This window comes from Talpa occidentalis, unplaced genomic scaffold (assembly GCF_014898055.3).
Source record: "Talpa occidentalis isolate TD23 unplaced genomic scaffold, MPIMG_talOcc4v2.1 talOcc4.2, whole genome shotgun sequence".
NCBI classification, from domain to species: Eukaryota; Metazoa; Chordata; class Mammalia; order Eulipotyphla; family Talpidae; genus Talpa; species Talpa occidentalis.
The window spans coordinates 127,307,718-127,324,404 of NW_023602073.1; the positions used below are offsets into that span (position 1 = coordinate 127,307,718).

Sequence of the window (16,687 nt, forward strand, 5' to 3'; positions counted from 1 at the left end):
GTCCCCTAAATTCAAATAGTTTTGATCTCAGTTCTTTCTGTGATGATGACCTAGAGAGAGATTTACTTGATCTGCCACTAATCTATAGAAAGTTGCAGGATTGCCTTGCCTTTTACATTTCCTTGCCTTTTGCACTTAATTGTTTGGTTCTACAACCACATTAATCTCTTTCCCCTTCAAATACCGTGTTATCTTGTGCAGTTCTCGAAAACAACCTGCTACAGTTAAGGGGGCCCAAGAGGAATAGCTATACTAGTGATTTAAGATGATGGTGATTTCAATTCTCAAATGCCCTCTAAATATAGAATCTACTTGCTTGGGGAAAAAAAAAATGTCTTTAGAATGGGATCAGCTGTGTCAGGTTTCTTGTTTTCAGAAATCGGAAGGGAGGAATGAAATGTGACATGAGCCTTTGGCAAGGCTGAGTGTGTCACTGTGGGAAACAATTCAAGGGAGCACCATGGGTGGGTGGATGTGTTTTCTCCTTACACTATTGCAGCTAAGTGACTGGCTCCTCAATGTTTTACTATATTTTAAAAACAAAAGGCATTCCTGGGAGGAGAGCCTGCAGTTATTTTTGATTTATTACCTAATTTTCAGACACTAGAAATTAATGTGGAAAAAATGAAAATGGCAAATAGCAGCAGCTCTGTAATGATGATTCATTAATATGAATAAACAGCATTATTTCCAACATTAAGACAAACTTAGTATGGCCATTTGGAAAACATCAAAGTCTCTGCTATCTATTTCCTAGAATATCACAACTTTACACTATATATTGTACAATAATAAGATTGTACAAACACCAACACATAAACATTTTTTTTTCCAAAACTGTTTCATGCGATTAGAGTAAGTAGTCTGCTCTGGTTTGAGCCAGCTAAAACCAGTTTGATCTGGTTTCAACAGGCTGAAATCAGTTTTATCTAGCAAGAATTAATTTGATCTGGTATGAAACAATTGAAACTGGTTTGATCCACATGGAATCGGCTAGAGTTTGTTAGACCCAGTTTGAAACTGCTGATACCAGTCTTAACCAGATGAAATTTTTTTTAACAGGCTGGAACCAATTTGAGCTAGTTTGAACTGGCTGGAATCAGCTCGATCCAGTTTCAACTGGCTGAAACTGGTTTGATATGGCTAGAACCAGTTTAGTCTGGTTTGAACTGGCTGTAACTGCTTTGATCTGGCTGTAACCAGTGTGATCCAGTCTTGGCCAACTGGAACTGGTTTACTCCAGTTTGAACCAGCTGTTCCTGAATTGAACCTATTCAACCTGCTGGCAAAGGTTTGTTTTGGCTTGGAGGGGCTAGAACTGTTTTTGAAACAGCTGTAACCATTTTGATATGGTTGTAAACAGTTTGATTCAACTGAAACTGGCTTGATCCAGTTGCAACCAGTTTGATCTGGTTTGAAATGGCCAGAACTACTTTGATCTTCATTTTGCTGGCTGCAGTCTGTTTGGTCCGGTTTGATCCAGCTGAAACTGGTTTGAACTGGCTGGAACTGGTTAGAGCCAGTTTGGTATAGTTTGAACTGGCTGGAACTGGCTTGATTTGGTTTGAACTGTCTGAAACTAGTGTGATCCTGTTGGAAACCAGTTTAATCTGATTTGGACTAGCTGGAATCACTTTGATCTGGTGTGATATGCTTTATCTGACTAGAACTGATTTAATCCAGTCTAAACTGGTTGAAACTGATGGAACAGGTTCTTTTGGACTTGGAGTGGTTAGAACCTTTTTGAACTGGCTGTAACCATTTTGATATTCCCTGCATTCTAACTTCATCCATATGAAATTGATGTTCCCTTAATAACCTTAGTCCTTATTTCATGGATTCATGGCAAGAACTGTCCTTATCCTACTTACAAACTGAGAAGTTTTTGTGGACGATGGCAGAAGACATGAAACTCTTGGGTTGGAAATAAAGAATATTATAACTCACAGCAAAAACAATGGGAAGACCTTTATGTTCATTTGCATCAGATTTCCATGCCTCCAGTCCCTCAGAGGCAAAGAGCTTACGATGGATGCCTGTATATACATATTGAGTTGTATTATAAGAAAGGAACACTAAAAAAAAAAACCAAAAACTATTACTTTTCTAGTAAACTTCCTCTGATGGAGATGTAGCTCATCCTTAAAGGGTGCTTATTACAAACTGGCTTGGTAAATCTTACTCAGAGCCTTGAATTCTTGGTATACCTAGCAGGATGTTTGGGAATGCTCAGAGTCCATGGCAAAATTGTTTCTTCCAACAGGGCAGAGGTAGACAAACTCAAGACTGTGAAATCTGGTCTGCTACTGTTTTTATATGCTCTGTGAGCTAAAAATGGTTTTTACATTTGCATCCAGTGAAGAAAATTATTTTGCGCTACAAAAAGAAATTCATTCTTCTCATTAGTAAACTATATTACTAAAAAAGTATACTCAATTTATTATTAAAATATTTTGAATTTAATCAATTAAAATAAATCTTGTTAAATAAATTCCTATATAATATCCTTGATTTTGCTTCTTGGTACCCAAACTCTAAATTATATGCCTTTGACAGAAAAAAAAAACTTTGCTGGCTCCTGACCTAGGTGAGAGAAAGCTCACAAAAGTTTTCTGCTTATTTGCCATTTTTGTAACTGCTAATTTCACAGCTAAGCTTAGAGAACATGTGTGACTAACCAAATTAGATCAGGGCTCTGCAGATTCTTTTTGAATATAATTTTTGAATAGGTAAACATATACATTTTTTTATTCATATCAGAATTAAAAGGCTCCTTATCAGTGTTCCTCTAATGGTTAGGCTAATCTCTGAAGTTCTCATTGCCAAAGCTGGTATTTATCACTTAAAAACACCTTTGCTTTATATGTAATCTGATAATAAAGAACACTAGCATGCTTGAATTAAAGGGAAAGAATACTGCTTATTAACTGTATTTTTATTCTTTCCTCTTCTTTCTGATAACTCAGCTTGTATGGGTTAGTTTTACTTAGTACATACTACAAATATCAAGTTATTGGTTATGTATTGGTACAAAAGAAAGCTACCCCATACTTAGTGACTTAAAGTAACAATAATTTGTTGATTCTCACAACTTAGGCGGGTATCAAGTATTGCCCTGGTGTGCTGGGATGCCAGTTGTCGTGCTGGGATGTTGGAAGGGCTGAAATGGCCTCATTCATGTTAAGGAAGAAATGGGATTATTTGGCATGGGAAGTCCTTTCAAAATTTCATTATTTAAGGAAGCACCATGTTCATAAGTGAAATTGATCTATATTTTTCTTATTGTGCTTTGATATGAAATATGCCAGTTTTCTAAGATGAATTGGAAATATTTCTGTCTTTGTTCAGCAATAATTTATATAATATAGGAATCATCTGTTCTTTAATGCTCAGGTAGAAGAGAACTACCTATGAAATCACCTGGACAGGATATATATTTTTTTAAGTAGATCACTGATAACATTTCAGGTTTTTTTGCTTGAGTACTGGTCATTGCAATTTTCCCACTTATTCTTAAGTCAATTGTTAAAAGCCTTTTTTTTTAAATAGAAAATCAACCATTCCATCTATATTTTAAATTTGTTGTTGGCAAAAAGCTACATATAAGACTTTATTATGATCTTCAAATGTATCCTTTTACCTAGCTGTCCTATTTTTCATTACCAACATTTGTAAAGTTGTGTATTTTTTGTTTTATTTCTCTTCTTTGGTTAACATCTGTTCTTTTACTTTTTTTTTTTCCTAAGAAGGAAAATCTCTGATATTATTTATTAATTCTACTTTTCTTTTCTGTTTGCTTTCTAGTTTGTTAGCTTTATTTTTTTCTTTTTCAGCTCTGTGAGTATTCTCAATTTATTGAAGGTCCAGGAACCAAGACATTTAGGTGGCAAATTTTCAACATGGGGATTAAAATTGCCCAATTGCTGGCAGGGCACAAGGTAGAGAGGAAGGCTATGAGGTATGAGGGGACATTCTTAAGGGTCAGTAGATGAAGCTGGCAAAGGTAGGGACCACCTTCACTCATTATGAGTGACCTCCAAAGATAGTTCTTTGAATGATTTCCCTGCAATCCAATGAATAATTTAAAGACATTTAAAGTAAGTAGAGCATGAAGGACAAAAAAGAATAAAATGAGCCCAGTTTAAATGCTTAGGTTCTCCTCTGCTCTGATTGCTGTTAAATTGTTTTAAAGTAATTAAGAGCTTCATGACTTCTAGGAAAGAAATTATGTAGAAGTTTGTATTTCTAAATTCAAATTTAAAGGATATCTTGCTTTTCACTGACACTTTTTTCCCATCAGTGTAATGAAATTCCCACATCATGATGTGGAATCTCTCCCTTATTTAAAAGTGGGCAGATTCTTAATGAGGAGAAAGAGATTTTTTAAGTCACTGGGAAAGCAAATTAGCCTCTTACCATTTTTATAACTTAGGGAGAATAACTTAGATTGAATAGGAATGTAGGACTCTATCTGAGGCTTGAAAAACTAATAGACTATTATAGACGAGTCATTCCTTGTTTTCAGATTCCTCTGGGATCACGATATCTGTTTTATCAAACTTTAATGTAGTGCAAATAAACTTTTCCTGATATTTTATATAAGCCAGAAAGGATGCATTCATTTGTTCTGTTCTCACTCATGTTCAACAATTTTAATTACATGCACTATCTTCAATTCTTTTGTTACCGCACAAACCTCTTAAACTGAAATTGTTCACATCATTCTCTTTCATCCTGTTATGTCTTCTCGTGGGACTCTGATTTCTTTATTGCCTTCAGTTTTGCATGCTCTGAGCTCAACCGTCTTAGACTTTTTTTTTGGCTGACCTTCATTTTTCCCTTACAATCAATCAATCATCCTTGATTCCTCTCTCAATAGCTTTTAATTCATCCGTAATGTTCTAGTTCAAGTCCTCTCTTGCTTTCAGGGATGGAGGAATTAGGCTTTGTCAAACACCTATCAAGTATTAGACACTGTGGCTGTTTTGCATTTTTGATTTTTCTCTTTATGTTAGTAAGAAAATCCTGATTTTTAAGCTGAATGCGTAAGAGCTCAGCTAAAAAGAAATCTTAAAAGCGAGTGTGCAGACTTTTCTTCTACCTTTTTTTATCCTGCTACCCCAAAGAGGGCAAGAAATGTTTTTTATATCTTTTAGTGATTGAGGAAAAATGAAGAGAAAAATAATATTTCATGGTACATGAAAATTACATGAAATTCAAAACTGACTCCATAAATTAAATTTTGTTGGAACACAGTCATACCCACACTCATTTGTTCACATATTGCCTGTGACTGTTTTCAGGCTACAATGGCAAATGGAATAGTCACAAAAGAGACTGTTTGATCCACAAGGTGGAACATATTTACTATGTGACACTAGTGTCAAGAGCAAAATAGTTGCTCTTGAAAATAGAACTAGTGTCAATGATCTCATTGTAATCTAACCACCTCATTAATATACCACTTTAACTACCTCATTGAATATCCCATATCAAAAAGCACTGGGGAATTAGGACTCCAATATATAGATTTTGGGGGCAATGGAGTCAGCTCATAGCACTCTTCTGCTATTTCTCTGTGACTCTGCTACTTCTGACTTCTCCAAGATCAAGCTGGGGAAGACGGAGGAAGATTAAAGGGCAAGTGCATTTTTATTAACCTAGTGCTGTTAGTCATTCCACTGAGACTATTGATTGCTTCCTGTTGTGACAAATTGAACCGGTGACTTTTAGTGGGGTGCAGTTATATTTCCTTGGACGTGATTCCCCTGCAATGCCTACCCTGATCTTCATGCTGGTGATGAATTTTCTTGCTCATTTTCTGGTATGTGCCCTCAATTCTTGCCCACTCAGTTTTCTTGGTATTCCCCAATCCCAATTGGAAGTCTTCTGGGTTCAGGTCTTTTCCAAATGACTAGAGCCTGGTTAGCCTCCTGGGGTGACAGCAACAGGCACAGAAGTCACCAACTTCCTCCATGTCCTTGAAATTGGAGTTTGTTCCCTTTACTGTAGCTCATTCCCTCTTCCTGCCATCAGAGGTGGCTCCAACCACCTTATCTCAAACATGCCCATTTGAAGGGGACACATGTCAGGTTCTTTCTATTCTTTTCTTTCTTTTTTTTTTTTTTTAAATACTCTTTTTTTTTTTTTATTTGTTTGTTTGTTTGTTTTGTTTATACATGCACTGGGTACAGTCAGAAGCGCGGGAGGGTGAGAGAATTCACCAGAGCCAGAGCGGGGAGCAGAACAGGCAGAAGGACCGAAGTACACTGCTGAGGGGTGCAGCGGGCGGCAGGAGAGGTCTGCGCGCCATGTGGGACCCTCCTCTGGTGGCCGGGGAGCAGCCAGGGATCGAACCGACGCCGCAGAGGCCGCGGGCAGCTTCGCAACCCAGCGCTCAACCGCTGTGCCACCGGGGAGGCCCTCTTTCTATTCTTTTCTAGGAGCTTCAAAGGAAGCGTGTTGCCAGCATGGACAGGCCAACATGTTTCCACTGGACAGCCAACTTTCCCTGGGCAGTCAGGGCAGAGTTCCCCAGTCTCCCCTTTCAGGAGCTCTCTTGGAGCGCCCTCATTAGGCCTGAGTGTGGAAGGCAAGAGGAAATCCAGTGTCATCTCCAAATTCCCTGTAAAGAATCCTCTCATCACTTGTATCCTTCAGATGACTGGTGACATTTAAAGGTGAGCAAACATTTGAAGGAAGTGAATAGCACCGGCGAAGACGTGAACTGGAGATGTGTCGGGCATTCCAGAGTGAGGTGAGTAAGGGGAAGAGTGGCAAGAGATGAAATTTAAAAATATATATACTGTAAAAATAACAAGATAATAGCAGTGGGAAACTGATGACAGGTGCTATTATGGACTGAATTGCTTCCTCTCCCCTACCCCAAATTATGGCCCTTTTGTTTCCCGGGGAGGGTGTCATTATCTGTTTATTCTCAACTTTGAGATACACCCTGATACACAAAATTTTATTTTTATTTTTTTTTAAAGATTTATTTATTTATTTATACAAGCACTGGGTACAGTCAGAAGCGCGGGAGGGTGAGAGGATTCACCAGAGCCAGAGCGGGGAACAGAACAGGCAGACTGACGAAATACACTGCTGAGGAGAGCAGTGGGCGTGGCAGGAGAGGTCTTCGTGCCATGTAGGTCCCTCGCTGGCGGCCAGGGATGGAACTGGCGCTGCAGAGGCTGCGGGCAGCTTCGCAGCCCAGCGCTCAACTGCTGCGCCACCACGGGAGGCCCTATCCAAAATTTTAAAGTCCAATTTCATATCCCCTGACACTTCGTGCTTTGAATGTGTTCTTTCTGCTACATCTTCCCACTTCCCTACCATTGACATTCCACCCATTTTTGACCTCGCCTCCCTGTAAAATCTTCTCATGTTCCCTCAACCAGATTTCAGGATCAATTGCTTACACTGTTGTACCGAAGGGCCTTGTTTATATTATAGATAATTTTGCATCTTCTCTATTATGTTTCAAGTTCTTTTTGGCAGAGAGTTGAGAAGTATTAAAAATATAGAGAAGGAGGAGAGATACTGAAATTAAATTGAAATGAACTATACTAAACATCCCACTACAAAAGATGAATCCTCCCCTCCCTGCCATTTACCTAAAAGGATTGTGTGTGTGTGTTCTTTGTATTTTTCCAGTGGATTCTGAAGTGGATAATGTCAAAATTATGGTAATATTTGGTTGTTTTTGTGAAGTTATCTGCCGTTCATGAATCTCCTGTCTTCCCAGGAGTTCTTATTCTGCAAGATTTCCTGAGGGATGAAACACAGATCAATAATAATTTGGGAGTTGAAGCACATCTATATTAACACCTGCATAGCAGCCCCCTATCCCCAGGCATTACTCTGAAGAAGTCTGGAGTCTGAGATTAAAACACACAGGTCAAGCTTGAAATATGAGCAGGATTTTAAAATTTGTCCTAGAATGGTAGAATTGGGAAATTCTTTAATGGAATAAGAAAGATTTTGAATCAGAACAGCTTTTCAGGGAGGAGCAAGAGCTCATTTATGAATTCCTGAGGTTAAAGATATCTCTTAGACATCTCAGTGGAGAAATCATTAAGTTCTTTAATAAGAAACTAATATTAGGGAAGATACAGGCTAGAGATAAAAACAAGGAGTCATCATTAAACAGTTACTATATAAAGTCATGAGATTGGATGAGATCATCAAAAGAATGCAGATTGAAAATTTTGTTGACTCGCTATCATTTCAGATGTGACTAGGCTGGCAAAACACTGAGGTTGTTACTATATTAGAAATTTTGTAGTCACTTATCTTGTCACCTATATGGTTGGTTAACATTTTCATTTCAGTATAGAAAAGAGTTGAAGACCTGAGCCAATTCATACAATGAATTAAAATAGAAATGAAGACTAACTCAAAGATTAAAATCACATTCCAAATCACCTGTATGTATCAAACTTTGTTGTTTATTCACGAAAATCCATTCCACATCAACTAATTAGCCTATTATGAGCTAAAAATCTCATCCCCCTATCAGTAAAGTTTCATCAGTGGCCAGGCCCAGTACACTTTCGGTCAATGATAAGCAAGAAGGGGATTACCAGTTTTATCTGAAACTGAGATTGTAGAGAAAACTATGGGAAGGGAAGCCAAGTTTTCTGTTTTTCCCATTGAGTATGACAAAAAAGTTCATACTACTACAAGTCTGTGTCTTATAAATATGATTGTAATGAACCCTGAGATGGGGCTAACACTGAGGATGCCCAGAAGTGACCTGGTTCTTGTTGACATCATGAGCTGTGAAATTAACCAATTAGCTAAGATAGAACTGGACCCTACTACTATATGCTAACAAATTATCTGTATTTCTTATGTCCATATCAGTTGATTTTCCTATGACTAGCAAGAAAAACTATCCTAATGACTTCATCATGTGTATAACATAAAATGAATTGGGTCTAGTCTCTACAAATGAATATTACAATTAAATTAAGACTTCTTGATTATCCATAAAAGGCTGTGATGATATGCTAAGAAGTATTTAGCTTTTGTTGGCTTCACAGCATAGTTCAGATGTCATTGCATTAGGTTGATTTCAAGAGAAAAAAAATCTATAAAATTTTCTATAGTTTAACACTAGCCATAGAATGACAAAAATAAAAAACTAAAGGAAGATGTTTTCTAATTAGTTAGCTAAAAAAACTTGAGTGTGGACAAAAGACATGGAAAGGATCTACAGCACCAGTTCAGGACCCTCCAATTTGTCTTCAGAGTCTAGGTCATTCAGAAGTGATACCTGGGGCCTTGCACATTATAATGACCAGCATCATAACCAGGAAGCAGCATGCGTGGCACAAAGTACCTGAAATACATTGCATATCTTGTTTAATTCTTAATTTCCTCTGTTCTAGATATGATATGACCATTGAGGAGACTGAGGTTCAAAGAAGTCAAGTAACTTTCCAGTGTTAACCCCTGCTAGCATCAGAATGTTTCTATACCCCCAACTTCATATTTTGATATCTTATCCTCTAAGGTGAGGGTGTTAGTTGGTGAATCTTTGGGAGGTGGTTAGGTCATGAGGGTGGAGCCTCGTGAATGGAATCAATGACTTTATAAAGGGGTTCGAGAGAGAGCCTCAGCCCATTCTCCTGCTATGTGTGGATGCAATGAGAAGTTTGCAACCTGAAAAAAGAACCCTCATTTGACCATGTTGGAACCCTGATCTCAGTCTTCTCGCCTCCGGAACTGTAAAAAAATTAATTTCTGTTGCTCATGAGCCATCCAATCTGCAGCTCAAATGGGCAATGATACCCCTTACCAGTACCAGTAAGTTTAGTCTATGCTAGTGGCTAGTTCTAGTATTTGGTCCCAAATGTAGACAGTGCCTGGCACACAGGGGCATTCACGAAATGCCTGTTAAATGAATGACTCATTCCTTTTTAATTGTTAAATTGCAGTTTATATAGTGCATAATCTCAAATTTAGATTCTGGGACACTTCACTACATTATCATCATCCTTAGATGATGGTTGTTAGGACTTTTGAGTAAGAAAAGAATAATTGAATATTTCTCCAAATAATCTCTCTCTCTTTTTTAAAGATTTATTTATCTATGCATACAAGAACTGGGGTACAGGCCAGAGGTGTGGGGGTGAGAGGATTCACCAGAGACAGAGTGGGGGCCAGAGGCAGACTGACTGAAATACACTGCTGAGGGGAGCAAGGGAGGCAGGTGAGGTCTGCTGCGCCATGTGGGTTGCTCCCTGCCTGGCTGGGGATCAAACTCATGCTGCAGAGGCTGCAGATAGCTTCATAGTGTTGTGCTTAACCCCTTGCACAACTAGGGAGGCCCCAAATAATCTCTTTTTATAGACTGACACTGTCTTTGTGCATAACTACCCCACATATTGTCACCATGACAACACACTGTCCTTGGTCCCATTAAGACCATTAGACATATTGTATAAATAGAATATTCTGTTTCATTCCACCTAATTTTGCCTTAACTTCTTTGGTAATAAAGTCAGAGATAATAAAAAATATTTTTTCTTTAAAACTCATAATGTGATACTTCCATGAGGTTTTTAATCTAATAGTTAGTAGTATAATCATATGAGATCCATCATGATTATTTATCATTTAGAAACTATTTCCCCCTTAACAAGTAGTAGAGAAATTTCTATTTGGTAGGTGTAAAATTATGTGCCAGAAACACATAGATAAGCAAAAACATCTTTCCTTCTTTGGGACACTAACAACACAATTCCTAATATATTCATGATTCTAGATGCATGATTCTAGAAATTAAAAATTAGAGATAACATGGAAAGATAGTGTTATACTCATTTTCTCTAAACCATACACAGTTATCAATGTCCATGGACGTTTGCAATTTGTATTAGCTTTTACCCTGACAGTCTCAACTGGTAACACTGAAGGATTTGTAGTTGGTTAAATTACAGGACAACAAGTTAGGAAAAAAAATAGCATGATAATTTCAATCAGTGGGTTGCTTTCTTGTTATATTTCAAAACATATTTGGTAAAAGGACATTTTCCTTTACCACAGGCAATAGAGTGTGTTTCAGGGAAGTTTCAAAAAACTAAAAAAAATTACCTATTTAATTATATTTTAATATTTGGTCTTATCATTTTTTCAGATTTTTCCTAGAGAAGGGAAGGATGTACAGAATTTGTAACTGGTAGCTGAAGCCAAAGACTGTTACAGGTGGCACCCCCTGGAGGGGGTGCTAGTAAGGATGGATAGCCCCAGGCAAAATACAAACTATGTATTGGTGGAGGTGGAGATTCCAATAAGAAATGTAAGAGAGTGTAGAAGCAGTCCCCAGGATTCAGCATTCAGGATTTCAGCATTTTTAGATCTTCAATGATCCAGGATAAGAGCTTTCAGCGCCCACCATTCTGATCTTCCAGAAGACTTCTGTAGGCCTCTGAAGGACGTGGAGAGGCTTCCAGCAGCCAACCTCAGAGAGAAAAGGTTAGGAGGCTTTGTAAGTAGCCCAGTGACTGACACTGTTCTCAGTTTTGCTGCTGTTACAGCCTGGAAGGGAAGATGAAGACCGGAGCTGGGTGCCTTGCTGAGCTTCATGAGTCTGGCCTTTCGTCTGATAGTTCAGCCGCTGCAGCTGCTATTTTGAGTGTCACTTGTCTGGTGTTGCACTGGGGCATCTCAGCAGCTCTGGGGATCATCTCCTGGTGTGTCTTCTGCTGTCTTAGTGAGTTGGATCCCAGCTGATAGTCTGGCTGCCATGGGCTCCAGGCCCTCAGTGGCAGGAAGATGCCATCTTGGGAGCCTTTCTGTTTAGAAATTTAAAAGAGTGAACACTGCTTTAGGGGAGGTAAAAAAGTTATATGTGGCTTTGGTAACTCTTTGTTTTCCCTGGTTTATTAAATAAATTCCATTATTGTTGTTCTCTGAACCTGAATAGTCTTGCAATTGTGCACTCTGGTAGAGAACTCAGACAGTGACTGATAAACTATTTGGGCACTGTCCTTGGCCAGTTTTAGTTTCCCTTGCTGCCCTGTATCAAAATGACTGGGATTGGTAAAAATAATAATAAGAGTTATTATTGAGCCTTTAGTATGTGTTATGCGCGATAGTCTGCCTACTTATATTCACTTACTCATTTAATCATTACAATAATCTGGTGAGGTATGTACTTATAAGCCCTGTTTTAAAGATAAGGAATCTGGGACTTAAAGAGATTAATTTGTTCAGTGGCTAAATTGTGGAGACAAAGTAGAGAAAATTCTGGATCTTATTGGAACTCATCTTCATTTGTGAAAGGTCCATTTTCACTTGTTCTCAAGGTGACTGTCCCATAGACCATTTGCAGCAGAATTTTTACTGTGACTATTTTATTAAATTAAGACATTTCTAGTCCTTTGCCATATATCTTGGGTTATTAGCTTTTCTCTGGTTATGGGTAAGACCTACTTCTTGTCCCTCTATAACACCAAAATAGCAGACTCTGGAACCCAGAACATGACCCCTGCTATGCTGGTATTTCTACTAGGTTCCTTCTCTCCAGGAGCTTGTGCTGAGCCCTGGCTCACAGTGATGCTAATGGCTCCTCCAGGTGGTAAGGATGTAATGAACCTTGGTTAATAAGCCCATTCACAGTCAGCATTGCTGTGGGTGGAAGCGAAAACAACTCTCAGTTTGGGGTGAAATAAAAAAGCACACTGTACACTAAAGCAACAGAATTGGCAGTATAACTGTGAAAAGCATGGTTATTATTTCCTTAGAGGCTCTGTGCTGTAAAAACCTCATTAAAATATTTTTTCTCATCTCTCCATCACCGAGAAGTATTTCTTGATGTTGAAAACAGGAGAAAAAAATTCCTGAAACTAAAACCTGGAAGTTCTTATATCTAACAATGTTGTTGAATTCTGTGCTTAGATTTCATAATTAGTCTGTATGGATTTCCTTGGGTTCTTTATGTAGACAACCATAATGTCTATGCTTATTTGTAGGGTAAATGAAGTTATCAGGCTTTTCCCCAACCCCCTGCCATTAGCATCTATGACCAGCACCTGTGGTCTTGCACACACACCTCTAATTATGGACACCTGTGTCCAAGGAGCACGGGGCATGCGTCTATGCAGATAGGACACCTGTGCGGAGGGCCTATAAGTAGCGTCTCTCTGAGATGGTAGGACAGAGAGAGGAACCAATCATAGATACACTGAGAGAGAAAACTAGCCTGTCCCCTGATTCATTATTAAAGGCCTGCAAAAATTTACCGAAGGCTCCAAAATTATCTTGCATCTTGGAGAACTGACAATACCCTATATGGCCTGGGATGGTTGCAAAACGTTCATATTGATAATATCCATCATTTTCACATGAGAGTGTATGATATTAACACCTAACCAAGGTCACATGATCCGAGGGGCACAGCTGGAATTCCTGCCCAGATCTGCTCTACTTCAGTGTCCATGTCCTTTAACCACTCAATTATACTGCCTCTTCATGAGCCCACATTTTAGTTTCTTGTTTTCTTTATCAATTCTTATGTATTTTACTTACTTTGTGTGTTTTTTTTCTGTTTAAGTAGGTGGTTTTTTTTTTTATATTTTTTCTTCCTGAAGTAGCTGAGACATCCAGTAGCAACTTGGACTTGCATTAACCTATTAAATATAAGAATTGATATTTATTACAGATTTAAAAAATACACTACTGGTTTAAGGAAGTTTCTTCCATGCAGATTGCTAAAATATTTATCATCAAAGGAAATTAAACTTTTGCTAATGCACTTTATCTGCATGTACTTAGATATTTTTTCCAATCTATTATTGTGATAACTTAGATTAATTGCTGTAATCACTTTGCAATAATAAATTTGATCTTCAGTTTTCCCATCTGCAAATTGTAGAAAACAACCTATACCTTGTAAAATAGGTAAGAATTAAATTAGATAATGTCTAAAGAGAATTGCCAGGCTATGCCTATCACTTCTTTTCCCCAACCAGATCCACTTTCCATCTGGCTCTATGCCTTTGGGTTGTTAATTGTTACCTGGGGCCTCGCTTTCATCTTGGGTTAATTTCAACCAGTGGAGGGGGGAGAGTATCAAGCTATTGAAGATAGGAGGGTGAATTTGGAGTTTATTTCCCAGTTATTTCCTTGGCAGTTCACATCAGATTATATCTGTCTATTTAGGAACCCTGTTCCTATCATGCAGACTTTTCCAGAGAGCTGCTCGATCAGATTCTGCTAGCCACACCATCCTGCTTGTCCCTTTGAACCCAGAGGTGGTAACAGCTCTCTTCTCCCTGCTGAAATTACCACTCTAAATCCTGCTGTTTCCATCTTGGTTTTCTTTATCTCTGGCTAAGATTATATATTGTCCTTTTACCTAGCTGTCCTTAAATTATTCAGATTGAATGTGCCTGTGTTTCATAGTAGAAAACTGACTGATATAGAGACAAAAAAATGAATTGCTCATTCCATCCCACTATTGATATGGATATTGTTATATATTAAGTCAAGTGCTTCTGTCCAGGGGATGTTGTCACTGGTGTTTGGACCACTTAGAGTTTTCAAATCAGAACAAACAAGTAGTGTATACAAATAGCCTAACATAATTCTTGAAAGCATTATAATGTTTCCATAACATTTGTTTTGTATAAAAGGGAAAAAAGGGGGGATATGGAAAGGATTCGGGGAGTAGAAATTTGAACTGTGTTCTAATTTTCAAACTTACTGAGCTCTGCAAGCCCAGTATTACTGCCAATCTGTGACATATAATGGAAAAGAAGAAAAGAAGTTGGATCTGGAAAGTAGAGTTATGAGAAATTGTTTAACATATCAAAAGGAACCCACATATACTCTAACTTTTCTCCTAGGTGTGCAAAATCTTTCTTCTTTTGGAATGTCTTCTACAGCTTTGTAAAATGTCATAGAATGACATAACGGGTCCAGCAGAGGTTAAGAAGGAACTAGGTAATTATTCAATATCTGTCCCAGTGTAGAAACTGTAAAAAAAAAAAAATCCTTCATTTGTTGATGTTCCTGCATATAGCATATTTTGAATTACCCTAGGATAAAAAGAAATTTCAGGAGGACTTTCAAGTCCAAGGTATAGTAGGCTATAATTTTCTAGCTCTTTTTCAGAGGTAAAACAAATACTTCTGGGAAAAGGGATAATTGAAAATAAGCATTCACAGCTAATCTCTTTCTCAGTGTTTTAAAATTCTGAGTATATATTAAATTATCAACCATATAAGAGCAATATATAAAGCTTGCCACTCTTTAAAGCCCAACACCTTTGAAATCAGAGAATTCAGCAAGGGAGAAAATAAGAGGTAGAGGAAAGAAGGCAGTAAAAAAGGAAAAGAAAAAAAAAGGAAGAATATCTGACACTTTATAAATATGATTTGATCTGCATGATATTCAAACAGTATCTTATTTAAAATGTCATTACAATATACAGATGCACTGAGACTACTGATCCCATCTTAGAGGTGAGGAAACTGAGGCTAAATTTAAACCCACATTTTTCTATCCCTAGACCTACACTGGTTTGTTTAAAATATTTTATTTTATTTTATATAATTCTTACATCATTTTTCATTTTTGCACAATGTATGCATTTTAATTTTGGTTACATTCCCCGTACAATTTCCCACCCTCCTTATTTTGTCCTTCAACCCTCCTCTCCTCCAACCCACCCTTTAGTGTGTCTCTGGCTTATAGTTGCTTGTTGATTTTGATTTTTTCTTTATTATAATTTGTCTTTTTCCTGGTCCCTTATTTAGATTTTCTAAATTCCTGCTATGAGTGAGACCATCCGGTATTTTTCTTTTTCTTTCTGGCTTATTTTGCTGAGCATGATCCCTTCTAGCTCCATTCATGTTGCTGCAAACTGCATGTTTATCTTTTTTGAATGCTGAGTAATATTCCATGGTGTATATGTACCACATCTTCTTGATCTAGTTATCTGTTTTTGGGCATTTGGGTTGTTTCCATAGCTTAGCGATAGGGTGCTGGTGCCCTTTAGAATTAATGTTTCTGTGTCCTTTGGTTAAATACCTAGGAGTGGAATTGCTGGATCATATGGAAGCTCTATCTTTACTAGGTTGAGGAATCTCCACACAGCTCTCCATAGTGGTTGTGTTAGGGGGAAAAGGATGTCCCAAAGCAAATTCCATATAGGCTTTGTGGACTCCACCCCCACCCCAGGTCAAAGCCAAAGACACTGGGAACTCCAAATCCCATCACCACCAAAGGGAAGGTGGCTGGGACCTGAGGGTGGGGTTAAGCAGCCAGGTGGATACAAAAGGCAGACACGTGGGCTTTGAGGGGCTCTCCATTTTTGGGCTCTCAGCCAGCTCGCAGCGTGCTGCCAGCTCTGAGTGACTTTGGGTTTCCAGGTCGTCGGATCGGGTAGGACGCATTAAAGACTTTATTTCCCTATTTTCTCCCTGAGTTGTACATTTTCCTTATTTCTTTTTCTCTTGTAAATAAACCTTTTATTAACCCTTTTGTGTGTGTCTGTAGTAGAGTATTCATAAGTCCCTTTAAAGCGCGCGGGTGAGGACCCACAGCCAGGAACCCGTTTAATATCGGGGTTGCTCTATAACAGTTGGACCAGTTTGCACAACCACCAACAGTGCAGAAGAGTTCCTTTTTCTCCACACCCTTGCCGACATTTGTTGTTGCTAGTTTTTTTAAT

General features: G+C 38.2%; 1 protein-coding gene across 5 annotated transcripts in view; it reads left to right on the plus strand.

Moving 5' to 3' along the window:
- Positions 1-16,687, plus strand: part of ARG1 (arginase 1) — a 138,257-nt gene that overhangs the window by 83,312 nt on the left and 38,258 nt on the right. For all 5 annotated transcript variants that reach the window (XM_054697838.1, XM_054697839.1, XM_054697840.1 and 2 more), the window contains one exon: positions 6,661-6,757. In XM_054697838.1, the coding sequence (XP_054553813.1) occupies positions 6,734-6,757 (24 nt within the window). In that variant the 5' untranslated portion in view covers positions 6,661-6,733. The remainder of the gene's footprint in view (positions 1-6,660; positions 6,758-16,687) is intronic.